A 13,521-nucleotide genomic window follows, 5' to 3' on the forward strand; every position below is an offset into this window, starting at 1 on the left:
GGTGAGGCCTCAGAAGGAAGGGACATGTTATTGGAAACTGGTAGAAAAAAGAATACCTGCGAAATAGTCACAGAAAGCCTAACAAAATTACGTCCTGAAATTATATGGAAAGCAAAAGTTGTAAATAAATCTGGCCTTGTTTCTTATTGGTGTTTACAGTGAAACTGGGAGAGGAAAAACATAAATTAAGATAAAAGTGTCACACAAAAGCCAATGTGGAGGGAGCCTGGGTGGCTCAGTGGGTTAAGCCGCTGCCTTCAGCTCAGATCATGATCTCAGGGTCCTGGGATCGAGTCCCGAATCGGGCTCTCTGCTCAGCAGGGAGCCTGCTCCCCCCCCCTGACTGCCTCTACGTCTACTTGTGATCTCTCTGTCAAATAAATAAATAAAATCTTTAAAAAAAAAAATTAAAAAAAAAAAACCAATGTGGACAGACTGATTTGAAAAATTCTTATCTTCTCAGGTTTGCGAAAGATACTGACACTAAGACTCGTCATAAGGAAACCACGCTCTAGAGAAAAATCCAGGAGTATGGCTAGATAACCCTTTGGCTTAGAACAATCAAAAAGTCAGTATTCAGTAACACAAAAGGCTCTTTGGAAAGATTAAGTATGCGGTTCTTAGATTCCCTCAGCCATCTCAGCAGAAAGCCAAAATAGAGATAGGATTATCTACAAAAGATATTTGGAAGTACCTCTCTTTTAACAGAATGAATCTCTGACATATAAGGACATCTACAAGCTTTCTGACAATGTTGTAGTAGCATAAACCATGCCAGCTTGGACTGAAGAAGACAGGGTACAAAATGAAAGAACGTTGTTGGACCTCCAAAATTTTTCAGGCAAGGAACAGACTGTTAAAACTATTCAGCTGTAAGCATAAGTTACCACTGATACAAAAATAAATAAATAAATAAATAAAATAAAGTAAAATAAAAAAGAAGAAAGAAAGAAGAAAAAAGATGACTCTAAGAAGCTAGAACATGGAGTCATGAACCCACAGAGCAGATCCCAGGGCAAATAAATCACAGGGAATTATTCCCAACCCTTGAAACCAAATGGGATTTGCCTCATTGGACTATAAAATTGCTTCAGACTATTGCCTCCATTTCCTTTCATTTTTTTCCCCCTTTTGATACTATGACTAGTATCCTATGCCTGTCTCACCAATGTATTTTGGGAGCAGATAACTGAGTTTCACAGACTCACAAATGAAGGTAATTGTGCCTATGGGTGGATTCTACCTAGAGCTTTATCCAAATCTGATTTAGATTTGGAATCGAATGATATGATTTGGAATTTTTTATGTGATGACATTAGGTGAGATTTTTTGACTTCGAGTTGATGTCATAATGAGTTGATGATATTGGAGACCAACAGAATCTTACTGACATATATTGAACACTGCACCCAACAAAAACAGAATATACATTTATTTCAAGTGCCTGTAAAATAGTCACCCAGATAAACTATATCCTGGACTATTAAAAAAAATTCAAAAATTTAAAAAATTGAAATTATATAGAATTTGTTTTCTAAACATAATGACCCTAAATAATATAATCAATGACAGAAATCAGTAATAGAAGGACAACAGGAAAATCTCTAAATACATGGAATTAAGCAACATGCTTGTAAATAACCCATGGTCAAAAAACCTACAGTAGCAAACAATGCTTTCTTCTAAGATTAGGAATAAGACAAGATGTCTGTTCTCACCATTCTTATTTAACATAGTACTGGAAGTACTAGCCACTGAAACAAGTCAAGAAAGAGAAACAAAAGGTATACAGATTAGGAAGGAAGAAGTAAAAGTTTCTCTTTATTTGCAGATGATACGGTCGTTGCATAGAAAACTCTAAGAAATCTATCTTAAAATTCTAAGAAATAATAAATGAATTCAGCAGGGTACCAAGAAACAAGCTCAATACAAAATATTCCTGTTCCTACAAACTAACAACAGACATGGAATATAAAATTTTTAAAATATCATTTAAAATCACTCCAAAAATATTTTAAAAATAATTATTTAGGCACACATGTAACAAAAGATACACAGGGCCTCTGTGCTGAAAATTACAAAATGTTGATGAAAGAAATCAAAGGATCAAAGTAAGTGTAGAGATGTAACATGTCTATGCATCAGAAGACAACATGGTGAAGATGTCAGTTCTCTCCAAATCAATCTATCAGTTTAATGCAATTCCTAACAAAATCCCAGCCAAAGTTTTGTAGATGCAGAGAATCTCATTTTAAATTTTTATTGAAAGGCAAATATCCTAGAATATCTAAAATCATCACGACAAAGAAGAATGAAGAAGAAATAGTCATTCTATCGTATATTAAGGCCATAGTATTAGCTATAGTCGTTGATAATGTGTGATATTGGAAAAGGGATAAGCAGATAAATAAAGGACAGAAAATGGAATCTAGACCAAACAGAAATATGCCTAAACAAGTATGCTTAACTGATTTTTGATAAACGTACAAAAGCATTTCAATAAAGCAAAGATAGCCCTTTTTCAACAAGTAGTGCTGGAGCAAATGGAAATCCACAGGCAAAAAAACAAAAAACAAAAACAAAAAAACTGGACCTCAACCTAAACCCCACATACCATACAAAAACTAAATCAATCAGTAATGAATTACAGACTGGAATGTAACACATTAAACAAATAACACTTTAAGAAAAAAAAATGTGGGAAAAAATCTTCAGGACCTAAACTCAGCAAAGAGTTCTCAGACACAAAAAACATGTTCTATGAAAAGAAAAATGATAAATTAGATCTCATCAAAATTAAATGCTTTTGCCCTTGCAAAAGCCCTTGAAAAGAAGATGAAAAGATAGTCAACTTATAGACTGGGAGAAAACATTTGCAAACCAAGCAACCAACAAGGACTACTGTAAAAATATACGAAGAAAACTCTCAAAACTCAACACCTACAAAAAATGCAGTTGGAAGATGGGCAAAAGTCACGAATTCATATTTTACCAAAGACGATATGCAGGAAAGACATTCATTATCATAGACCATCAGGGCGACAAAGATTAAAACTACAGTAAGTCATCACTATCCACCTATTAGAATGAATAACTTTTTTTAAATGATGACAACACTAACCGCTAGTGAGAAATCAGAGAAACCGGATCACTCATACTTTGCTGGGGGGATTGCAAAATGGTACAGCGCACAGAAAAACACTTTGCCATTCTTATAAGGCTAATTAGCTTCTGACCCAGCAGTTGCATTCCTAGGCCTTCATAAAGGAGAAATAAAAATGTAAATTCACATAAAAACTTGTATATAAATATTCATAGCAGCTTTATTCGTAACAGCCAAAAACTAAAAATATCCCTGATATCCTTCAAGAGATGAACAATTAAACAAACTAAAAAAATCAAATCCTTATTTGAATTGGACTCTAATAAATTTCAGAGTTCCTTGAAATTACATGATGGAATTTAAGTGGGTAGGAAGAACATTTTGGAGGAAATATAATTTAGTATATAAAAGCAATCATTTGTTCACTTGTTGAAAACGTTAACTTACTACAGAATGGACTCCTGCCAGTAGTATCCAAAAACACAGTGGTCTCTTTTCTTGCATTTAAAACATCTTTCCATAGTTCAGCTTGATAACCTAAGATTTGAGAAAGAAACATTAGAAACCAGATTTCCATCCAAGAGCATACAAAGCTTTCAAATCGCTAAAGCAACTAAAGAATCAATGTGTTATAACAATAATTATGATGATAATTTGATTTTTATAACTTAAAACCACTTTCCAAATAATTTTATAGTCTATTCATTTTAATTACATTATAAATCAAATTCAAGATTCACAAACAAATGCCCTCCCTGGAAACCTTATCAGAGCTGCGCGGACTCCATACGGCTACAATCCATTTGTAGCAGGTTTTACTATTTTTCATAAATTCAGAATTTTACATGTACCTCCTTTTAGTAAATTCAGCAGAATAAAATGGTTAGATAAAACAAACACAAAATTTAGTTCCATGAGTACAGCTCCCAGTTCTCCTATGTATACATATTCATAGATGTATGATGCATGTGTAACATAAGTGTGTTGTATAGATAACATCTATATACACTATATTCCAGATACCTATGTTATTAGTACATTTGAAATATTATCACATATACACATATATTTAGAATGTTTCCTACTTTATGTACTTGTCTGTTCCCACATCGCTACCACCGAACTTGAAATCTGAATGTTATAGAAAGAACACTGAATTGAGAATTAAGAAGTTTAACTCTATTTCTCACTTGTGTCCTTACATAATCCTTCTGTTCACACTGGGTCACAGATTTCTCACTTAAATGGTAAAGCAATGAGACCAGAAAAGCAATCCCCAACATGAGGTCTGGAGAAAAAAAAGGAATCCCACAAGACGTCTTCTGGACAGAAGGGGTCTTTGAGAAAATAGGTCTGACAAAGCCTGCAGATTGCCTGCCTCTCTTAGCAATTCTCTATGTGCCTTAGTATAGACCTCCTGCCCAAGAAAACTGCAGAAAGCTGTTTAATTCAGCCACTGTAATTGCTTCCCATTTCATTGAGCCCCTTCGGCTTCGGAAACATTTCTAGCAGATCCTGATCATGACACTGATAAGATGTTACATGCTCCTGACAAGCTTGGGGTCTGGTGATCTCTTCAGAAAATCCTGAGCAAAAAACAGCCTCTGAGACTCTTTCAGCTCTACCGTTCTATTTTTATGTGGATTCTTTTTTCCTCTATAATTTCCTACTGCCAGGCTGTCGTTATCGAAAGTTGCAATACGTAACCGCTCTTGCCAAGATTTATCGATTTGGAAGGTGTGAACCATATATGATTCATGCCTACTTGCTAATAGCAAATGAAAAGCTAACTATGGTTTACACCTCTCCACTTGCTCCTAAGATTTACCATGAAAATAAAAACCCTCAGTGCCACTAAAAATGCCAAGTCTCAAGAAAAAAAAAATGCAGTCTTTCTTTAGTGGAAATACAGGTGAACGATAGTGAGATTCCTTTTCAAAGCAAGAGCAAGGGTCATCATGGACCACCAAATTTGCACACTACATTGAGCACAGTTGCTTAAATTCCACTGAGCCGTTGATTAAATTCTCTTCACTAAACACCTTAAAAATATTTAGTAGGAAATAAACTGTTTTCTCTGGTTGTTCCACAGGTAATTTTTCCATAAAATGCTAACATGTTCACAAGTAAATATGGAAGCTTCCAGCAAAAATACTAGCAATTATGTGATTCATTTTCCATTGAAACTTAGAGTAATTATGTCTCACTTACCTAGCCTAGGACATGATTTGCCCTTGTTGTAGTCACAGTCTACACATGAACCAGCTTTGAAATCTTCATACGAAGGACAAGGAAATGAAACAAAATTGCACTTTGTCTCTAAAGAGGCCATGAACAAGTAAACTGCTCTCTGGTGGTCGCATTTAATATATTGAATTCCTTAAGTGTTAAAAATCAAGCAGAGGAAGGACAGATGTATTAAACCAAGTTCAAGTAAACTAGAGAAAAATTAAAGGTTACGTTCTAACTCAATACTACGTGCTTATGAATATTAAAGTGTTGACTACAATGCACAGTTTTATCTCAAGCGATTAAGTAACATTGAAAATTTAAATTTAGTAAGCTTTTACATGAAATTTATAAGAAATTTTTCTGAAGTACTAATTACCACAGGAAAAAAATGTTCAATTTCAATAATTTGACAAACTCCATAAACACAGTGCTACCATAGTTAATAACTCTGTGCACATCTATCCCTTCTAAACCTCACACTGCTAACATTTCTACTCAGTGTCAAGAGAGGACCAGGAAACCAGGTAACATTAAAGCTTTATCATGTCTATTTCTTTCTCCAACGCCTCACATCCTTATAACATTTGACCAAACTTCTCTAGCCACAGTGGCCTTTTGCTGTGTGTTACTTGACAAGTTGCCATTGTAGACAACAAAACATTGCTTCCTATGACTCTGAAGTGAGCCAAATTCCACACCTGGAGCAGCAGCTCGGCTACTTATTTAAGAACTGAGTGCAAAAGGGCACCTGGGTGGCTCAGTGGGTTAAGCCTCTGCCTTCAGCTCAGATCAGGATCTCAGGGTCCTGGGATCGAGCCCCACATCGGGCTCTCTGCTCTGCAGGGGGCCTGACCCCTCCTCTCTCTCTGCCTGCCTCTCTGCCTACTTGCGATCTCTCTCTCTGTCAAATAAATAAATCTTTAAAAAAAAAAAAAAAGGACAAACCATAAGTGACTCTTAATCTCACAAAACAAACTGAGGGTTGCTGGGGGGAGGGGGGTTGGGAGAGGGGGGTGGGGTTATGGACATTGGGGAGGGTACGTGCTATGGTGAGTGCTATGAAGTGTGTGAACCTGGAGATTCACAGACCTGTACCCCTGGGGATAAAAATATATTATATGTTTATAAAAAATAAAAAATAAAAAAAAAAAAGAACCGAGTACAAGAGATTATGAATCTGTGCTTGTACGGTATCGGAGTGATGGTGAAGATTAAATCCTGATACCAAACTCATGTTACAGGACACCCGGGCCCTCGGTGCTTCTTCACCGACTTAGCACTTCGAATGTTTAAAATCATGAAATAAAGCTGTTGAAGCTAATGCAATGGATCCCACCATGACCATATGGGATACCGACTGCTAAACTTTATGAACTGAGAAAAATTCAATTCAACCATTTTTTGCCAATTACTCTCCCGAATCATGAGCAAGGGTGATCAAAATCTTACCCACAGATTAAAAAGGAAAAAAAGTAAATTTGATTTTCTTTCATCATTTGAATCATACGTAATTCATTCAAATGATATGTAATTCATTCATTGGTATACCTGATAAAATGGACTTAGGACAGCCAGGTTGTGTTTTTCCTCCATTTGGATAAAAATCTATATGTCCCACGGGCTCTTTAATGCCTAAACCTAGAAAGAAAAACACTCAGAAATCACAAAGTGAATATAATCAGGTCAACAACACTTTTACAAAATAAAATCTCCTATAAATTCCACTGAAAGTGACTCCTAAAATTTGAATTGAAAATAAAACAGAGGCCATTTTTTTTAAAAGATGCATTTTTCTGGTATTAATGCCTCACATTAATTCCTCATGAAAATTATATGTCATTAATTTAACATATTTACCAGTCACCAATTTACTATGGGTCCATGGCAGTTCCATGAGCCACACATATATAAGAAAGAAAGTAAAACAGAGCAAAACTCCTTTCTGTAGTAGAAATTACATCTTGGTGGAGAAAGACATAAAAAACAAGTACAGATACAGTATGTCAGAGCATAAGTGCTGAAGAGAAGACACAAGGGGCCTAAGAGGACCCTAAGTGCGTGGTCAGGGTGGTAGGCTGGTTGCACTTTGAAGTAGTTTGGTTAGGGAATTTCCTATTAAGGCAGTAGAGTCACACAGTGACATGAAGGATGTTAGTGAGACAGTGAGACAAGTAGGAAATTATGTGAGCATACCTAAAGTACTCAAAGAAGCCAGGTTAGCCAGAGCAGACGCTGTAAGAGGAAGCACCGGAGGAAATCAAGTCATATAGGACCTTTTAGGCTAGTGGGATTGATGAGGGAGGAGGAGGCTGGCTGAGGACAAAACAAAAGCTGGCACCTTGCACCCCCTCTCCACCCGCTCCCCTCGGCAATATGTGACACATTCCTCAGGCACCTCTGACTGCCCTAAAAGAAAAACAAATAGTTAACTTGCAGAGATCACAATCCTGCAAGACAGGAGTCTCCCTTGGTTTACAAATGTCCTTGAGATTTACAACAAAGAAGTTACCTTATCAATAGCCCAATTTCCAGAGGCACATAACTCAGTTACTCAAGCCTTAATGTCACCCTCCCTTCCATAAACAAAACTGAAGGAGGCTGAGGTAGAAGAAAAAGTAAATAAAGTTAAATTTCTTCTAAACCCAAATCTCACTAACAAGGACGCTTGATAGCAGGAATGTAACATTCCACCAGGAGACTCCCAATTGTCTTTATGTTAGTGCCTCATTAGAGGGAAAGCGGCCTTGGCTTGATAGTAACCAGGCCTTCAGTATCCTGACAGTCCTCTTTACCCCAATAGCCCTTCTGAACACCCCTTTGTCCTCACCTACCCAACTCCTGGGTATATAACCAGCCACTCCTCACATCCCCGGGGCAGCATCTGCGTCTGCCCACGGGTCCTGTCCCCGTGCTCTAATAAACCACCTTTTTGCACCAAAGACCAAAGACGTCTTAAGAATTCTTTCTTAGCCGTCGGCTCCGAACCTCACCCCACCGAACCTCACCTAGGTTCAAGAACTTCATCAGGATCATTTGCTTACACTCTGGATTAGGCCTAAGACTTGGTACTAGATTCACTAACTGGAAAAAACTACATAAGCTGCTTCAGCTGGAACAAAGTGGGCCAGAGTGACAGAAATGTGCAGCTATGTCTTAAGGGCGTCCATATATCTGCGGATCCTCCGGGCATTGGGTAAGGTGCAAATGTTGGGTCCACTATTACCAACATGGGGGTTAAAACCTAGGGAAGTCATGGGAATGAGACAGGGTAGCAAGCTCAGAATACTTGGGGAACGTGATAAGATCTGAAAATCTTGCTGCGAAGTCCTGACTCCTGATGCTTTGGCTTAAGGCTCAAGAAATTTCCTACATGATTAACTCTTGAAAGTGACCCACAATAGATTTACATAGCAAGACAAACACTTGGGTCTGACAGTAGGATTAAGACACAGGACAGGATTTAGTGACAGTACCTAACAGAATAAGAGAGCTGCTGGTGAGGTTAGCAGAGCCTGAGGACACTGGGCCTGTGCGTTATAGGGGAGGGGAGTCAGTGCGTTAGGAAAGGCAAAGTACAATTCAGATAACCTGGTCAGAACTCCTTAGAATCCAGGGAAGTATGAGAGTGATTTGACTGTGACCTGCTGAGGGTATGCTAGCCAATCCCTCTTTACATTCCATCATCTGTTTGCATTCTCTTAAATATGACCAAAAAAAAAAAAAAGTCCAATAATTTTTTTTTTTTTTTAATTTTGGAGATCGCTACAATTTCCCTATTCTGAATTCAACATGGAGTTCCAAGACTAGGAGTTCCAGGTTGGAGACATCATTTTCTCCAATCTGCCACTAAAGTAGAATCAAACCAAGAAGACTCCTCGGGAATCAGGGAGAAGCAAAAGACATATTTATATTAACTTACAAGCAGCCCTTGATTCATTCAGGCATGTTTTTCCCCTTTACCAGAAGGAAGGGGCAGAGAAGTTTGGTCTGTGTAGGTCATTCATTCCCTTGGATTCAAGGAAGGAAAGGAGAGTAGCTATGGCTTTTTAAATTTTCTTTTTATTATAATTTAATATACATGTACTCAAATAAGAACATAAATCTATAAATTATTATAAAACAAATAGCCACTATTTAACTATCACACGCATGTCAAGAAATAGCACCTAGAAATCCCTAGCTCTTACCTAATTACCAGCTTCTCCCTTCCTTTATAAATAATAACATCTTTTAATAAAATAATTTTTTTGCTATTCTTTACCTTCCAAGGATGCCTCCCAAAACATCACAGTTTAGATTTGCCCGTTTTGGAACTGTATATAAATTGACTCACATTTCATGTAGCTTTTGTGTAACCCTTTTATTATAAACTTGTTTTTTATAATAATCCAAATTGGGTGTGATTCATTATACATTTTTATATGTTGTAGAATTGGTTTACTAATGTAATGTTTACATAGAATTTTTGTATCCATGGTTATAATAGAGAATGTCTACAAATTTTTTCTGTAATGTCTATCTCGAGTTTTGACATTTTTATGATGGCTTTTAAAAAAGTTATAAACAGTTTCCAACTCTTTATTATTCTTTGAAATCATTTGTGTGAAAGTGGTCTTACTTTTCCCTTAATTGTTTGGTAGAGATGAATAATTTGCTTAGAATTTACTTTGTTGGAAGTCTTTAAATTACAAGTTTTATTTCATTAATATTTATAGAACTATTCAAATTTTCTTTCTTAATTTCTCAGTTTGGTAAATGCTTTTGCTTTTTCATAAAAATTTTTCTATTTTATATACCATAACATATAATCACACATTTTCATATTTATTTGCATAATATTGTTCATTACATCATAATATGATCAATTTCATACCTGTAGTATCTGTAAAACTTTTTCTATTTTATTTTTTCATATATATATATATATATATATATATATATATATATATGGATTTTATTTATTTTTCAGAGAGAGAGAGCGAGCGCACAAGCAGGGGGAGCGACAGACAGAGGAAGAAGCAGGCTCCACAATGAGCAAGGCGCCCAAGTGGGAATTGATCCCAGGACCCTGGGATCATGACCTGAGCCAGAGGCAGACACTTAACTGACTGAGCCACCCAAGTGTCCCTTTATTTGTTTTTAAGGTTTTATTTATTTATTTGAGAGCGAGAGAGGGAGCGGGAGCATGAGTGGGGGAAGGGCAGAGGGACAGGGAAAAGCAGGGAGCCAGGTGCCGGGCTTGATCCCAGGACCCCAAGACCGGAGCAAAGAGCAGATGCTTAACCTACTGAGCCATCCAGGTGCCCTTTTTAAAATTATTGATATTCACTGTGCCTTCTATTTTTGTTTTATTTTTTTTCCCCAAGAATATATTAAATTGGAGGGTGGATATATAAAATTTAAGCATTCTATATTCCTCCATTTCATGGAAAGAAGGTAAAAATAAGATATTTTACAAGCCTCATATAAGGGTTTCAAAAATACTTCCCATACTCTAAGCATCAGGAAACCTGCCATAAGAAAAGTAACTCCGAATTACAGAAGTTTACTTCCCTGGAATTTTTCTATCTTCTGGATGTTGGACTGTAATTTTTTCCTGATATCCCAGCACGGATGTTAGTTCAAATTATCCAATTCATAATTTTGGAAGGCCACGTAGTGTTTTTAACATATATAACCGAATATGGACAAAAACTACTGGTAAGTAGATGCACTCGCTGATTAATATTCAAGGAAAAGGTAGTGTCTGCCAGATATGTGCTGACCCCAAGTATCTCATTCAGAAATTCCCTGAGACAGGTGGATATGCAGCATCAAAATTCTGTGTCCCTCATTTGCAATGGTTGTGAAAAGATTAATCGAAGGTGCCAACAATGTGGCATCAAGTGGTAAGTTAGGTCTGATAGACTGGTCATAAAAAAAACTGAAACAGTTTTTTTTTTAATTAGGAAAAGCCAAAAATGCAAAGAAAAATAATAAGCCTGGGTGGCTCAGTGGCTCAGCGGGTTAAAGCCTCTGCCTTTGGTTCAGGTCATGATCCCAGGGTCCTGGAATCTAGCCCTGCATTAGGCTCTCTGCTCAGCAGGGAGCCTGCTTCCTCCTCTCTCTCTGCCTGCCTCTCTGCCTACTTGTGATCTCTGTCTGCCAAATAAATACATAAAATCTTAAAAAAAAAAAAGAAAAATAATAGAAAGTATGAAGAGCTAATTCAAAGGCCACAGGTAAAGCTGAAGTTGGGATTTCAGAAACAAGAGCTCAGATAACTGCAGAGAACTGGGCAACAGGTGCACTGTGTGTGGGATAAATAAGTGAACTTGGATTCCAAAAAAGGAACAGAACGATAGGCAAAGAGAGGCTCAATGCCCTGGCATGTAGCCATAGAAGCTGAAAAGTTGTGCTCTGTGGCATCTATGGCATATGCATCTCTCACAAAGGAATTGGTATGAATCACCACAAGGACAATTCAGAGGACTATGGGAGCAAATAAATTACCCGAACCAAAGAGAAAAGAGACCTGAGGAAACAGGGAAATCAGAACAGCCTTAGCATGGCTTCCTTGCTTCTCCATGGTAGCCCCATATCCTGCCCGTGCCCACAGCCACAGCACATGTAAATTATCAGCTGGTCAGAGCAACAAACTGGGGAGGCGTAGACTCTGGAATTATAAGATTCCAAATTCTGGCTCTGACACTTGTGGCCGTGACCCTAGCTTCCCGAACAGCAATAAAAAGGGGATGATATTTCCTTATCTCATGGGGACTTAGGAGAATGACGTAATTCATTCACAGAAAGCATCTAAAACACTGCCTAAGGTATAGGAAGTGCTCAATAAATAGTAGTATCATCAATTTCATATGAGGAAGGGCCTCGGGGCCATCCAAATTCTTCCTTGAAAGTGTCTATCCAAAGCACTCAGGCTCAAACTACCAACAGCCTGTTGGACGTTTTCAGGAATATAATTAAAAACAATAGAGAAATTATTTCCCTGTCTTTACGGGAGGGTATTCTCCATCTGTGCCTGAAACAGTATGTTCACTTCTACTTGATACACATCACATGAGAAAGTGAGTAGAGAGAATGGTAACCTAAATACAGCAGGAATATTAAGCATGGGAGAAACTCTGATCAATTAAAATTGACGGGGCGCCTGGGTGGCTCAGTGGGTTAAGCCGCTGCCTTCCGCTCAGGTCATGATCTCAGGGTCCTGGGATCAAGTCCCGCGTCGGGCTCTCCGCTCAGCAGGGAGCCTGCTTCCTCCTCTCTCTCTGCCTGCCTCTCTGCCTGCTTGTGATCTCTCTCTGTCAAATAAATAAATAAAATATTAAAATAAAATAAAATTGTCAACAGCATGAACAAGGTGAGGAAGTACTTTTTATCAAGTTTCCATTTTTTAGGATGATAAGACCAGTCCTTGAAACCAGAAAGAGGGTAAGCAGATGGCAAAAACTGCCATTTGACATCACGAACTCCAAGAAATATTGCTGTGGGAAATAGAATTATTTTATAATAATTTATATTTTATAATAATTTATAATATATAATATATATTATATATTATGTAAGTTTATAATTTATAATAATGACTCATTGTCACTTTACCCACTACTCTTTGCCCTTTTATGTTCTCATCCTCCCCAATGTCTACAACTTTTCATTTTCAAATAATTTAGCAATAAATCCTACATTGTTACCATTGGCATCAGAATGGATAACATCCACAAACTTCGCATCGGTGTAAGCTAATCTGTCATTAGGTGATTTTCCAGAGAATTTTGGCCCAGCAGGGTCAAGACCTGAAATTCAAGAAAGAAACTATCAGTCGATAAATCAATTCCTACTACAGTGTTTATTAGATCGTATGTTTGCATTATTATTACATTATAAGCATGTCTATATAGTTTTAACTTAAACTTGTGCAAAAACTAATATTAAGATAAATGAAACTAGATGAATAGCAAATATCTTCGTTATCTGAGTGATACTTTTCACCAATCATCAGTTTATCAACAATCTAATGTTAAGCGACACTTAGAGATGCCTCAACAAAACTGTAGGTTTTATTTTCTTAGCATTTTTACTTAAGAAGTACTTAGGGATAGGAGCACATGGGTGGCTCAGTCGTTAGACATCTGCCTTCGGCTCAGGTCATGGTCCCAGGGTCCTGGGATCGAGCCCCGCATCGGGCT

At 37.3% G+C, this 13,521-nt stretch overlaps 1 protein-coding gene across 1 annotated transcript in view; it reads right to left on the minus strand.

Annotated features, from left to right (window-relative positions):
* Window positions 1–13,521, minus strand: part of LOC111146745 (lipase I) — a 59,228-nt gene that overhangs the window by 19,956 nt on the left and 25,751 nt on the right. The window contains exons 5-8 of the mRNA XM_022502428.1: window positions 13,027–13,128; window positions 6,884–6,973; window positions 5,315–5,482; window positions 3,551–3,640 (exon numbers count right to left, since the gene is read on the minus strand). Of these exons, the coding sequence (XP_022358136.1) occupies window positions 3,551–3,640; window positions 5,315–5,482; window positions 6,884–6,973; window positions 13,027–13,128 (450 nt within the window). The remainder of the gene's footprint in view (window positions 1–3,550; window positions 3,641–5,314; window positions 5,483–6,883; window positions 6,974–13,026; window positions 13,129–13,521) is intronic.

The sequence above is a fragment of the Enhydra lutris genome, unplaced genomic scaffold, assembly GCF_002288905.1.
Source record: "Enhydra lutris kenyoni isolate GAN:26980312 unplaced genomic scaffold, ASM228890v2 scaffoldscaffold2, whole genome shotgun sequence".
In the NCBI taxonomy this organism is placed as follows: domain Eukaryota; kingdom Metazoa; phylum Chordata; class Mammalia; order Carnivora; family Mustelidae; genus Enhydra; species Enhydra lutris.